The following is a 13,285-nucleotide window of genomic DNA, read 5'->3' on the forward strand; positions in this document are numbered from 1 at the left end:
TTTGTTTTACCCTGATTTGCAGCTTGTGAGTAGGTTTATGAATTTACGTGAAACAATTCATGATTTTAGACATTAATAATAATTTGTCACACCTGTGGTCTTTCAAGTATCTTGTCACTCACCTGATAAGCAAATACGTTTCACACAGCCTGATCTGTTACTAGACTATATACAGTATTTTGTTTTTATTTTAACCAAACCATTTACATGATAACTCAATGTTAGTGTTGTACGAGCAGAATATTAAACCAGAACAGATCATATCTTGTTCTGACCAGAAATTCTGGTGGATATATCCACATGTTGGGCTTCATATTTAATTCACACCTGACACCAATTAATTTCATCTATAGCAAGTTTACTTATCAGTAGTCCATTCAGCATTTCAAAATATCAAAAACATGAAGCCGAAATCAAACTTAAATCATAACACCAACCACTGTCAACAGGTCCCAATGAAAATCTGTTCATGTTCATGAAGCCATTGCTGTTTTCAGTTTGGCTTGTGCGTCTGACTCCAGGTTCACACCAGTGAAGTTACTGACTATCCTGTTTGTTGGGTAATCATGGGACTGTGCTGAAATGTGACATTCCCACTTGTAACTGTTTTTAAGCTTCTTTGGATGCCTATATAAATAGGCAACATTGTGATGATTTGTCTCACACTCTGTCAACAAGCAAACAAAAGGCATGTGAAATTACTACATAAAAAGAGGAGAGACAACAGAACTTGAACAATTATGAGAGGGAAATGTGCCACATCTCAGCAACTTAAAATTGCAACTTTTCCCAGTCACACTCAAGTGATAATTATACCATTTCTAATCGCAGTAAAGGAATTTTTAAAGCATCTAAAGAGGCATTTCTATGCTTGCAGGTTTGTAATGACACTCTTTCAAGATGTACACTAATCATTCAGGATGACATATTGGCTTTGTGCCAAGCTCTAGACAGGGTATGAAGCACTAGTGTCTTTCTTTTACTGAAGAAAAAAAATGGATGTCATTTTTGTTATCTGAAAGGTGTTAGAGTAGGTATTCTGCTGTTGGTGACATTCAAAGTAAGTCTAAGACACAGCCACACCCAGGCTGAAAGCTGAGATGAAGTGAGAAGTTCATTGGAGCTGTATTTACAGCACTAAACTGGAGGTAAGGCAGTATGTAACACATTAAAACTGAAGTGTAATGTATTTGAAAAATAGCACACGTTTATATCATGTTTCCCATGTGCCATGAATCAATGCAGCCTGTTCCTGAGCCTGCTAGCCAAGACACTGCAACCCTTTTAACTATCTGGCCCTACCAGTCCCCAAAGCCTCCGTCGTCTTCCAGCTGTTTCCTTCATAGTTATGACGTTGTCAGCGCCATACAGGCACGTGCAACTCCTGGCTTATGTCAACAAGAACTGTGGACGTAAGCGTCCAGAGGTTGCCATTGAACCCAGGGACTGTTGTCAACAAAGGGCCAACTAGCTCACTTCTGCGCACCTCGCGAAAAAGCACAAAAACAAAAGTTGTAACTTCAAGATTGCAATATGACGTGATGACTGAAATGCGCAAAGTTAGCCACTTTGGGGTAAAAAGTGACTGTTGCTGTTGATGAAGGCGCATTTCGTTCAGTAGGCCAACTCAAGGCTCTTTAGGTGTTTTAATTGGTTTCAAAGGTGCCATGCGTACCTTACAGCGCGTTTGTCGTGTTTTCAGTGCCTTGATAAGGAGTCGTCCTTTGGTTAAACAGACGCTGGGCTCACCTCTGCATCCTCCTTACCTTCAACTCAGCAATGGCTTCAGCTCCCGCGAGCGCGGTGTTTGATAAACCCGCGAGGCGGCAACGTGTTTCGTGTCGCGCGACTTTAAGCACAAACTGTTCGTCAAGTGGGAACGAAAGAAACGCACGCGGGACATCTGATTTTAGGGTTAAAAATGTGAGGCCGAGGCGGTTGAGACGGCTCGCACGTGCTAAGCCTCCACTTTGGAAGCCACCGGATTCAAGAGGTGTCGTGACGCTTCCTCACTGAGGATGAAGAGGAGGGGGGGAGGAGGAGGCCGGAGATGGATGAAGGGGTTGACATTGATGGTGTCCATGATAATACAACTAGTTTGTTATCTTCGACCGAGTTTTGTTTTCATTTCTAATAACGCTGGCTACGTATTGGCACTGCTAACAGCAACAGCGGCCGCATACAAGTGCGGTGCTGACTGAGCACGGCTGGTCGCTGTCAGTTCAGGACCACCATGACCAAGAACCACGGAGGACTACTTTTCGCTAACCCGCCTGAGAGAACAGTGTGAAAGTACGATGACATTTGGCGTTTTATAAGCGAACTTACGGGAAACTAGTGCGAACAAGTTTGGCAAGTCCACAGTCTTGTTTTCTGCCGGGAAGACACACACTCAGCAGAGCGGTGTGTCATCAGACAGCTGAGGCGAGCCCCGCTGACTGACTGTCAGAAATTTGACAGCTCCTTGCCTGAATAAAGACCCTCGAGCCCGAAACATCTCTCAAAAAATTCTATCAAAAAAAGTGTTATTTCTTACCTGAAACGAACCCAAAAAGTGCCACCGCAGACGTCAGTACAGGGAGCGTCTTATCGGCGAAGTTGTGACTGTGTTGTTAGTTGTACTCCTGCTGGCGACCACGGCACAGCAGCTCTGCCGCTGCTGCTGACGTGACCGTGATAACACTGCATTTGCATATTAGTGACCTCCTCTCTGATTGGACCGCCGACAATTTGCCACAATTTCACCTTTCTCTGTTTAATTAAAATCCAGTTCCCGCAATGCGAGTACTTTTTGTGCGGTGCCATCCCCAAACAGCACCGGAGAGCGGCTGATTAAATCGTGGATTCATAGCAAAAGTCCCTATGTTGACAGAGTGCATAAGATGGCCGCGTACAAGCCAGAGCCAATCCGGAGAGGTTTTACTTTGGCACATGCACCGGAGTCTCTCCTCAGCGCAAACATGACAGCAGCCGGAGAGGTGCTCTCCAGCGTGGGTACATAGCGACCTCTGGTGGCCGATTGGGCGACATACTGCTGCAAGTTATCATACAGCTTGCAGGTGGGAGACCCCAGTCAATCAATGCGCATTAAAATTATAATAGAAAATAGGTTTTCGGGAAAGAAAAGTACGTATCTACAAACTCTAGACGTTTAGCGTTGTTTTTTGAGAGAACTTTGTTTCTGCATCTAAAAAAAACAAACATTCGGCATACTAAAAGACAAACCGGAAGTGAGCCTGTCGTATACTTTAACTACTTATTTTATTGTCCTGAGTTTGCAAGGACTTAATCAGTAGATAGACCAATTCAATATCTCTATATTAATTGAATAATTGTCCGTCTAACATCCTCCTACAATTTATTACAGAATATGTAGTTGTCTGAACGTGGATTGTGTAAGACAGTGGTGACCACAGCCAGTAGTATACAAATGAGTGAAACGTTCCTCCCATGTCCCAATATATGATGACCTGAAAAGAAGTTTCTTTTTCCCCCTTACCCCTTCCCCTACAATGGTCAGAGCAGGCCCAAGTCAATTGTAGATAAGCAGCATCTGACCTGCTAACAGTGTAATCAGGGGGGAAAAATCCAAAAACATGGTGAAACTTAAGCTGTTTCACTTCAGAAAGGTTTGTATGGAACTTGTGCCCTCTGTGCATCGCATGTTTAAAATTAGACAATCCCTGCAAGTGCAGTTGGTTTTTGATCATTTTATTGATTTCAGAGAAAAGCACTAAAATCTCATGTCATGTACGCAGTGGTGTCTTTCACAAACTGGAGCAGGAATGGGTCCATACAGAACACAGCCCAAGTTGCTGTGTGAAGTACATTGAGATTTCATTACACCGTGTCCTTTCACAGCAGCTATAAATAGATGTATCATGTTTCAGCACCTTATCTGCTATTCTAATATGGTCATTTCATTCTGGTGTTTTCACACATTCAATAAACAATCCTTTTTCCCTACATCCTCCGTTTGTCATATTTGCATATTGAAAACTGCTAGGCAATATTACCATCAATTCTGCCAGAGCCCTCTACAGATGAAGACATCACACACAAAGTGACATTCTTCTGGCACAGCAGAAAAGACGTATTCTTGGAACTTGATGAAACTCCCATTTTGTGCTGCTCTGAAACTAGCTGACAACGAAACCTTATCAAAATAAATTTCTGGTTTTCTTTTAGACATATGTAGGAATCCTGCACCGTCTTTGACTAAAGAAGAAAATATCTCTAAAGGAGCTTGAGTAACATTTGCAAAGAAATGTAAGAAAACTAAAACAATCACTTGGAAAATGCAAGCATCAATGCAGACACCTCTCTCTTAAAGTGAAGGCTTAGCACAGCATCCATTATTTACACATCAAACCTTTAATAACCAATGGTACATAAAACATTCAAAACGATTTAAAATCAGACAAAATAAAACACATGAGCTTACATATTTAGCATCTCACTTAAAACCATACGTGCCTGCTCTGCTTTATTTCTATATATATATATAAATAAAACTATGTAAGACAAAGCTTACATTGGAATTAAAACAAATCACTGTCCAATAAGAAACAAATATAAAACATATGTCAATCAAAGTGGGTAATGATAGAGATGGCAATTAGGATGTTTCATTCACATAGCTGTGACTGACAACATTCCAAGTCCGACAAATGAACAGTCCTGAGCCAATTTCAACAAGTGGTATAGATCACGTAGTCCACTATACTTACCGTATGAATGCAAATTGCTTTGCTCATACTTTTCAGCTCCTTTTGGGACAGTATGTTATATCACCTAGCCCAACATGTGCATGGATCTGAAAATCTAAATGAGAAAGCTCTTTGATTGCAACACAGCCTAAATGATGTTGCTGAGACATCCATTTGTCATCGTCAATTTACACATGATACAAACTTTCCTTATTCTAAAGCTGTTTGAGGAGATGCCTACAAAGCTTTTAAAGCTGAGCGATAACATGGAGATATAAGAAAGTTCTCCCAACTCTTTCAAGGATCCATTTCGCATAAGCAGCTGAGGCAAGCCAGTGGCTTGGCATCAGATGCATGTGCCTCCATCTAGTGGCTGCTGCGGGTGACTGCAGGCTCAGCTCTGGGGAGAACTGTCATCTTTACTGAAAGGCTGTGTTGATCCAGGCTTCACCCAAGACAACCCTGACACCTGTGTTCCCTTGTGGTGATCCTCAGGCCGTCTCTAGAGCAACAAAGGAAAATTAGAAGTTGCCTAACAGGAACAGCTCGACCAATCAAACTGCTAATAGATCAAATTACATCTCAAACAAATCCTTTGGGCTTTAAATTTGGGAGGAGAACTGCAGTAGATTACACTCTCCTGCTCATTTCTTTATAACTTACTTTATATGTGAACATCCGCTCTTTTGCTTCCTCATGAACAGCTGGGTTCCATGGAGAAAAGCTATCAAATAAATAGGAGTGGCAATGTAAGCGTGAAAGAAGTGAGTGTGAGGGTTGAGGAATGTTAGAAGTGGGGACAGTTCACCAACCTTATTGCGTAGGGATCATCTATCTTGGGCTGGTCAAAAAGATGACTGTTGCATAGTTTTACACTATCCACCACTTTGCTTTTGAACAAATGCACATCCTTTTCATATCTGAAAGTGGGGAAAAAAAACGTTTATGAGTAAAGCCTGAAACACATCCAAACTAATTAATGACATGAATGATGGCTTACACATGCCGGCTTACTGGGGCACTTGATCCAACTGAATAATCATCAGTGCCAGCGAGGTTATGATTTTGGTTTAAACTGTTTCAGACAGGTGTTGATTCAGCTGTATGGTCATTTTAGAGGCTGTAGTTTGTGGTGCTGTTGAATTGTATTGCATTGTACTATTTTGTGCATCCCATTTATAATAAATAAGGGTGGGCTAAAACTGAATCTTGCTGAATCAAGATTTGCATTTGAATCCTATTCATTAAAGGGTTTTTATTTCATATTTACATGTCACTCGTTCATCTCTTACTTCAGGACAAAGCCAAATAAGAGGAGGCTCAGACACTCACAGCACAGCAGCCTCCGGGTTGAGGGGTTCGGTGGTATTGATCTTGTAGAAAATTGTACGTGCATACATCAGGACTTGCCAGATGTGGTTGTGATTCCGTCTACAAGAGCACAACATAAGGAGTTGACAACATCATTAAAAACTTTGTCAGGAATATAGGTGCATGACATCACAAGATGGTGTAGAAAACTAAAGAACAATCAAAGTGTTGAATACTTTCTATTTCCTTGACTGACACCAAAAGTGACATTCATCACCTTGTTCTGAGTGAACTCATATGTTAGAATAAGAAATTAGGTGGATGGTCTAAGATGTTCTGCTTTGAACACCATGCTGGCAATTTCAGTTCTTTTAAAAACAGTTTCATTTCAGACTCATTGTGTTTGTTTTCACTGGTCCAAAAGATGTAGCAGAGTAAACTGTCCAAGAGGTGGTGTGTGTGTGTGTGTGTGTGTGTGTGTACCTCCATTTTGTGAAAGCTCTTCTGACATCAAGCTCTCCAGACACAGGGTCAACAAGAGGATGGAAGACTGGGATGTCAAATACTAATTTCTAAAACGAAGCATAACAAAGAGATGGTTGAGGGTTTGTCCCAACTTTTCTGCTAAACAAAATTTCATGGCTGTTGGGTAACACTAAGCGTAGTTGCCAAGATCACTGGTCGGCTGTCACTTGGCATTGCTCTCAAGTGTCCTGCTTTTGTTGAATCCGTAATGCTTTACCTGTTCTTGGAAAAAATGTGTAGTTCAACTGTATAAATGTGATTATGAACACATTTCCAGATGATCGCTGACAAACGTAATTTTTCAAACAAGTACACTATACTTACAGGACATTCTCCATCCGGATAGTTATCTGGAATATACACGGTGAATTTGAAGACTCCATCCTGGTACAAGCCATGTCTGATGAATATGACCCCAAACCACACTAAACAGTGGAAAACATGGCATTTCAGAATCTTTACTTCCACCAGCACAAGTATGAACCACATGGCAGTGTAAATGCACAGAAAGTTTATCTAAGACGGTGCAGAGACTGCATAGACACATTATATTTTCTGCAGAATATAGTGAAACATGTTGCATAGGACATATGATGGGATCTTACAGAAAAAGGTACAAAACATTATACTGATAAATATTTTTGATTTAGTTCTGCATCTTTTCTTGCCATTAGATGAGTTTTCAAGAATTAATCCACAAGTAGCCACATATATTTAACACGCATGAACTTCAAAAAGAAGGTCCTTACTTAGTGCTGATTTGTAGGATGGCTGGACATAAATTCCAGGGAGTTTCTGCTTAATCACTAGTGTGCTGCAAGTCACATGTTAAAAAGTTAGATCAATACAAAAGACAGAAAACCACACACGGAACTATTTTTCTTCTAAGGTACAGGGATAAGGTAAAGGGAGACACTGAACCTTATCTAATACAGAATATGTTTTAAAAGCAGGTACCACCAACATATTTCAAAAAGAACACAATGTGACAAATGCCAAGAGAATAAGGAAAAAGTTAACTTTTAGTTCTGATACTGGACCAGTACTTACAACTCAGCCAGCAGAGAGTACTCCAAGTAAAAAGGGCCATAAGAGGCATGTGTGCCATTAGCCGATTGGGCTGGGGTGGCCGTTGACGCAGGCTTGGTGATGGGGGGTGCATTTTTTGGAATGGGTGGAAGCTGCTTTTTGCCAAAGGGTAGCCGGGCTGGGCTGGCTCTCTGCTCCCCGTGCCCACTCTGTTCCTCGTTGTCAGATCTCTGCTGTTTAGTATGAGAAATATAACAGGAATCTCAACACATCAGCTTTAAAAAATTAGCCATGTGAAAAAGCAGGCGGACAGAAAGTCTTCAGAGCCAGAAACAAGAAGGCTACTGTTTGAGCCGTTATGCACAACCAAGAGTAGACCAACTACCCAGGATAGTGACCATGTGCTGTGACCAACCTCTCAGGTTACACTTCCCATCTGGTTTGCAGCTCATCAGGAAGTCTTGTCTAGACAAGAGTTTCAAATACAGCTATCATTGTATCTTCCTGATGCTGTTCAGAATGATAAAAACAGTTACATTACACATGGCACACATAGCAGCAGGATGCCAGGAATGCATCAGGAAGCCACAACAAACGTTGCTGGTGGCTAGTACAATAATGCTAGGAATGCTTGCAGTGAATAGTGCGCTAATGCAACAGATCTAGCCTGCACATTCACTGAAGTCAGACTTGACTGCTGAAATGTTCCTTACTAGTTTTCTACAATAAGAAAGAGTGGATTCTAGTCATCAAAATTTACACTGTTCAGTTTGATAATTATATTTGAATCTTACTAAGTTGTACAGTTGTCTTTTTTTATTTGAAAAATTAGTAGTAGGCCACACCCTGGAGTACTGGGTTATTAACAATTCCGGTTTTACAAGATTCCTAGCAAAATTAATACAAGTGGCAACAGGTGTAGGATTTAAGACCTATAACAAATAAAGCCTGTCAGTACAAAAACAGAGCAAAGTATTAAACTAAAAAAAACTATCAAGCTTTCTCCAGTATTCAATGATTGTTTTCTAAAACTTGAAACAAAGCTATGACTGCTGAGCACAGACACATAACCTTCATGTTTATGAAGTGTTGGTGACACTGATATGGTATTCTGATTCACTGAGAGAGAAAGTCACAATGCCATGGCACTCATCGAGCAGGTTATCGTCACTTGGTATTTAAGCAAACATACAAACTTTAAAGACGATTCTATGCTTTGATTAACCCTTTAAAGTTCAACAACAAAGTAACAATGTGTACAACTATCATGATTATAGAAATAAAAACAGTTGAATGATTAGGCTGTCATCTGCATGTCCGGCACCATTACTGGGTTGTAAAGACTTTAAAAAGGGTTTAATGTTCAGCTCTCTGAATCACAGATGACTACCATGTCCAGCAGATTTCATAGAGGGGATTCCACTGACCCACACATATTTTCACACCATTATCAAATACAAGCTTTCAGTCACTGTCCTTGTCTCTTTACCATAAAATTTGATTATTATTTCCTTTCTCACACGAAATGCTTAATGGGTGGCTTTCAGTTCTGCTGGCCACGTTACTTTTTACCTTACGACTTGTATTGGCAGACATGCTCCAGAAGGGGTTTAGGTTCATTACTCATTCAGAGGTTCAGATTGGCTTCCCTCTTTTTATGTTGGTCCCACGGCAAGTGCGGTCGGGGCCATCCGCTGCTGTGATGGACAGAAAACACATGGAACGAATGAGTGCTGCTCAGTTCAGCTCAAATGCACAAACGCACAGCTTGAAGACAAACACACAATGACATACTTAATGCTGATCTAACATCGTCTAGGGTAAACTCGTGGCTGTACATCGCTTGCATTAAAAAATGCAAAGTGAGAAGCGTCAACTGCTAGTAACGTTACTCCGGACTCGTCGAAAATGAGGGATTGTTTTGGATAGCTTAGCGTCGTGCTAACTTGGCTGTTTCATTAAGTGAGCTGGTTAATTGTTGTATTGCTGTCGAGGTTCAAAAAGTCTGTTCTGTAATATTAACTAATGAATGCTGTCGTAGGGTAATAACAGCACTTGAGAAAGCCGTGATTTAATACAGTTCGCTATTAATATCGTAGCATATCGAGTTATAATGTTGGTGTCATTCGCCACAACCTAATGTTACAATGCTATCGTTGCGCTAGCTAACATTATGGACCTCCGTTTGGTAGTTAAAACGAATGTAATTTTAGCTGACAGCTGTAAATCTGATTAAAGACCCTTTCGCTGCCCAAGACTAGTTAATGTTAGTATACACACAGAGAGGTTGTCTCGATTGCTTTCCTTAACTCACTGTTATTTAAGTAACATTAGCTTACAAGGCTACATTTGACGTTGCTCAGAACTTGACTAAGTTATTTCTTCAATGTTAGTCCTTAGTGTAAGAAATCTTAGCGATGTAACTCACCGTATTTGTTAAAGAGCTGTCGAGATTCCTTTAACAGAGATGTTAAAATGTGTCTGGGTTTAATTTTCGTTTAAACTGCTCAGGTGCTAGCCATTCCTTTGGGTGTCATCCCGGCTAACTAGCTAACGTTGGCTAGCTAGCTAAACAATTTGACAGACACAGAAACCGGAATTCAATCTAACATAATGAGGGGCGTTTCGGTGTGTGAGTACGGACTCTCATTCGTCTAGGGGATAAACGTCGTCGCAGTTCATTTGCTGGTGCTTCCGTCACGTGATAGGCAAAGCGGACTTGAGTGAGAAAAAGTAGCTGAGGTGACCATGGCTTGCTGTCAATCAGACGGTAAGTACAGTCTGTTTTTGTACTGAAAAAAATAAAAAGTGTCATAGCCTATAGGTTCATTTTAGCCAGAATGCAAAATAATATGCTATCAGTTAAATTACACCTGTGCTTTTCCTATCATGGCATGTCAAAATATTGTCTAAGTTGTAATTTAGAGTAGCATTTGTATCTGTTAAATACCTTATTAATTGTCCTAAGATTTTATTGACCCATTGTTTCAAAAATCTTCCCACCAAGCTGTTTCATCAGGAGGGTAGATGTTTGAAATATTGCACCTTTTATCATCTGCATGGGCTATATTAAAGGTTGAATAAACATTGTTTGTAGATCCACAGATTGTGTGAAATAGAAAGGCTTGTTTAAAAAACAAGTATGTGTCTTAAATAGCAATATTGATCAAATCAATTAAGAATATTTGGATTTTTTACAAGTTAATATCATTGTAAAATAATTTTAATAATAATAATGCATTCTTTATGTGCTCTCCTAATGTTAAAAAGAGTTTCTTACACCTGGGCCACACTGCTTTCCTGAGCAGCATGTGTGCATAGTGGAACCTCTTGCTTTTTAGTTAGGCTCCCATGTTAACAGGTAAGCAGCGTGGCTCAGTTGCAGCTGTGTCATCTAGAAATTCAGCGTGCTGCCTACTTTTTTCCACATGACACATGCAGCTCTCAGCAAAAATAGACAGTGAAAATGATTTGTACATCATCATAGTGACATCATACCAGCAATGTTACACCTTTCACTACAGTTTCAATGTCTATATCTAGGGAAAAAATGAAACTCTACACTTCCTGCATCTGTTTCAAATGAAAAAGCCTTCTAGCATGCAACAGAATCCTTTTATTTGCTAACAAGGCTTTTATTGTGAAATATGTAGGGCTGCCACAACAAATCAATTAAATCACTTTAAATATAAAAAATAGTTGGAAAACAAATTCCATCATCTATTAGTAGTGTCTTGGGTTGTGTTATGAGGCACGACACCCGCTGTGGTAACATCTTCTATGGTGGGGGCAGTAAGCCAGTCACTGCCAAAGCTTATGTACTATCACGTGTATCACATGATGAATTACAGGAAGTGCCACGGTCTGATTTGTCTCTGTTTTGAGCATTTAAAAAATGGAGGAGGCAGATACTAACGGTACAGCAACGGTACTCCCCATAACTATTTCAAAAGTAAGGCTTGATAAGGCTAACTCCCTGATAAAGGCTCCCTGATAAATTAGGTCAGAGACGCTGGGGAACAGAACTTTGTGGGGTTTTTGGAATTTTTAAGCCATTATTCAGATACAGATTAAAGTGGATCCTTTATTTCTTCATAACAGAAATTTGAGTAAATATGAGTCAAATATTTATTAGTTACGTTTCCTTTTTATTCTCAGTGCGTGGCTGCATCCCCAACGTCCATATATGGAACTTAATTTTTGTTATTGTTGTGGACTCGTCTGTACTTGGTTTGTCAAGTTGTTTGAAAGAGACACTAAGATGAGGAATAAGCTTTATGCTGGAAAATTATCAAATTTAGCATTTCCTTTTTAACTGATTATTGATGAAGTAATGATCGACAGATTAATCGATTATCAAAATAGCCGTTAGAAAATAGCCCTAGACATATTTATAAAAATATTTGGAATGTAGAAAGATGGACACAGCAGCAAAGCTGCAGCAGCTGTGTGGGCACTCCAGGCATGTAAGCCGCAGCAGTATAGGGAGGTAGCCGTCACGCACAGGTAGAGGTAGGCAGTGTGGCCCGGGCGTACTATATTTGTTCCATGTCTTTTTTGTGCCTTTTCATCCATTACATTATGTGTTCAGTTTTCACAGAAGTTAAGAGACCTGTGTTAAGGATTTCGTGGCATCTAGCCATGAGGTTACAGATTGCAACCAACTGAATAGTCCTTGCCTCGCCCCTCTCTGTCTAAGAGTGTAGGAGAACCTACGGCTGTGACAGGTGCTCTCTTGAGCCAGTGTTTCATTTGTTCGTGCTGTGCCACTGTAGAAACATGGCCCTGCAACATGGCAGACTCCACAGAAGAGGCCCCACTCCCTCTATAGATATAAAGGGTTCCTTCTAAGGTACCAAAACCACAGTGATTCTTATTTTCAGGTGATTATACACTTATGAAAGCATACTTGTGAATATTACATTCCATTTCTGCCATATTCTGACAATATATCCGCCTAAATCTTACACACTGTTCCTTTAATAAAGAGTCTCCCGAAAGTGTTCAAGGCTCTTTGGCAAACATGGAAATGATGCGCACTTTTCTAATGTTTCGGTGTACTGCGCAGCAAAAGTCCCTTGAGGGTAAGACGCATCCAGGCCATCTGTGTCACACGTTTCTTTATTTTTGACCACGCTTCATTGGCAGTTCATTCTGCTGATTGATTGATTTCCTAACAATTACCCCTAATTATTTTTCTGGGTGAGAAAAAAAAACTAATTTAATGCATGGGTGATTGCATTAATTGGGAGAAATGACATTGTCCAAGTTTCAGAGTAAATACAAATTATTGACTCCATTATTGTTATCTGATTCTATATTGTCCCAAGTACACTTCACTGACAAAGGTAATTAGTGTCCTGCTTCTTTATTGGGGCAGCCAACAATGCAAGGTCACCATCACTCTTTTGACACGTACAAATCAAAGACCACCTCAAAACAAATAAGTTTATGCCTGCTTCGCCTTCATCGACATTGAGATAAACTGTCTGACACAAACAAGGGTGCAAGTATTCACACCATTGCTTTTGTAATGAGTTTTTTGTCTTTGCCATTGATTCTTTATCTAATCAACTACTATGTGACCTTGTTTGGTCAAACAAATGTACTAATGAATGTAATTAAAGTGTGGAGATTGGATTAACTAATTGAATATGTGACCTATTGGAGCTGGATTTTCTTTTACAGTGGAAAATGTATTGCAATTTGTG

The 13,285-nt window shown here is 40.2% G+C and overlaps 2 protein-coding genes across 5 annotated transcripts in view; both read right to left on the reverse strand.

Annotated features, from left to right (window-relative positions):
- The window catches only part of chd9 (chromodomain helicase DNA binding protein 9), a 70,610-nt gene extending 67,971 nt beyond the window's left edge, over positions 1 to 2,639 (reverse strand). For both annotated transcript variants that reach the window (XM_041941376.1, XM_041941368.1), the window contains exon 1: positions 2,537 to 2,639. The gene's annotated coding sequence lies outside the window, so the exon portion shown is untranslated. The remainder of the gene's footprint in view (positions 1 to 2,536) is intronic.
- Positions 2,640 to 4,351: 1,712 nt separating this feature from the next.
- Positions 4,352 to 10,141, reverse strand: LOC121604794 (akt interacting protein). 3 transcript variants are annotated; one of them, XM_041934417.1, is made up of 10 exons: positions 10,003 to 10,141; positions 9,147 to 9,271; positions 7,596 to 7,804; positions 7,295 to 7,359; positions 6,870 to 6,970; positions 6,504 to 6,592; positions 6,042 to 6,140; positions 5,522 to 5,629; positions 5,373 to 5,433; positions 4,352 to 5,211 (listed from the first exon to the last, which is right to left on the reverse strand). In XM_041934417.1, exons 2-10 carry the CDS (start codon positions 9,192 to 9,194, stop codon positions 5,104 to 5,106), a joined length of 888 nt encoding a protein of 295 aa, XP_041790351.1. In that variant the 5' UTR covers positions 9,195 to 9,271; positions 10,003 to 10,141; the 3' UTR covers positions 4,352 to 5,103. The 3 variants fall into 3 exon arrangements, with proteins under 3 accessions (XP_041790351.1, XP_041790335.1, XP_041790343.1); XM_041934401.1 differs by having other exon boundaries at positions 7,596 to 7,807; XM_041934409.1 differs by having other exon boundaries at positions 7,596 to 7,807; positions 9,147 to 9,268; positions 10,003 to 10,139.
- Between the last annotated feature and the right edge of the window lie 3,144 nt (positions 10,142 to 13,285).

This window comes from Chelmon rostratus, chromosome 1 (genome assembly GCF_017976325.1).
Source record: "Chelmon rostratus isolate fCheRos1 chromosome 1, fCheRos1.pri, whole genome shotgun sequence".
NCBI classification, from domain to species: Eukaryota; Metazoa; Chordata; class Actinopteri; order Chaetodontiformes; family Chaetodontidae; genus Chelmon; species Chelmon rostratus.

Coding starts and splice junctions, on each gene's coding strand:
- LOC121604794 (XM_041934401.1), bottom strand. CDS start 9,194: ATGAACCTAAACCCCTTCTGGAGCATGTCTGCCAATACAAGTCGTAAG. Junction 6,971..7,294: donor ATCCTACAAATCAGCACTAA/GTAAGGACCTTC, acceptor TCCACTGTTTAG/TGTGGTTTGGGGTCATATTC. Junction 5,630..6,041: donor AACCCGGAGGCTGCTGTGCT/GTGAGTGTCTGA, acceptor CCCCACTTTCAG/ATATGAAAAGGATGTGCATT.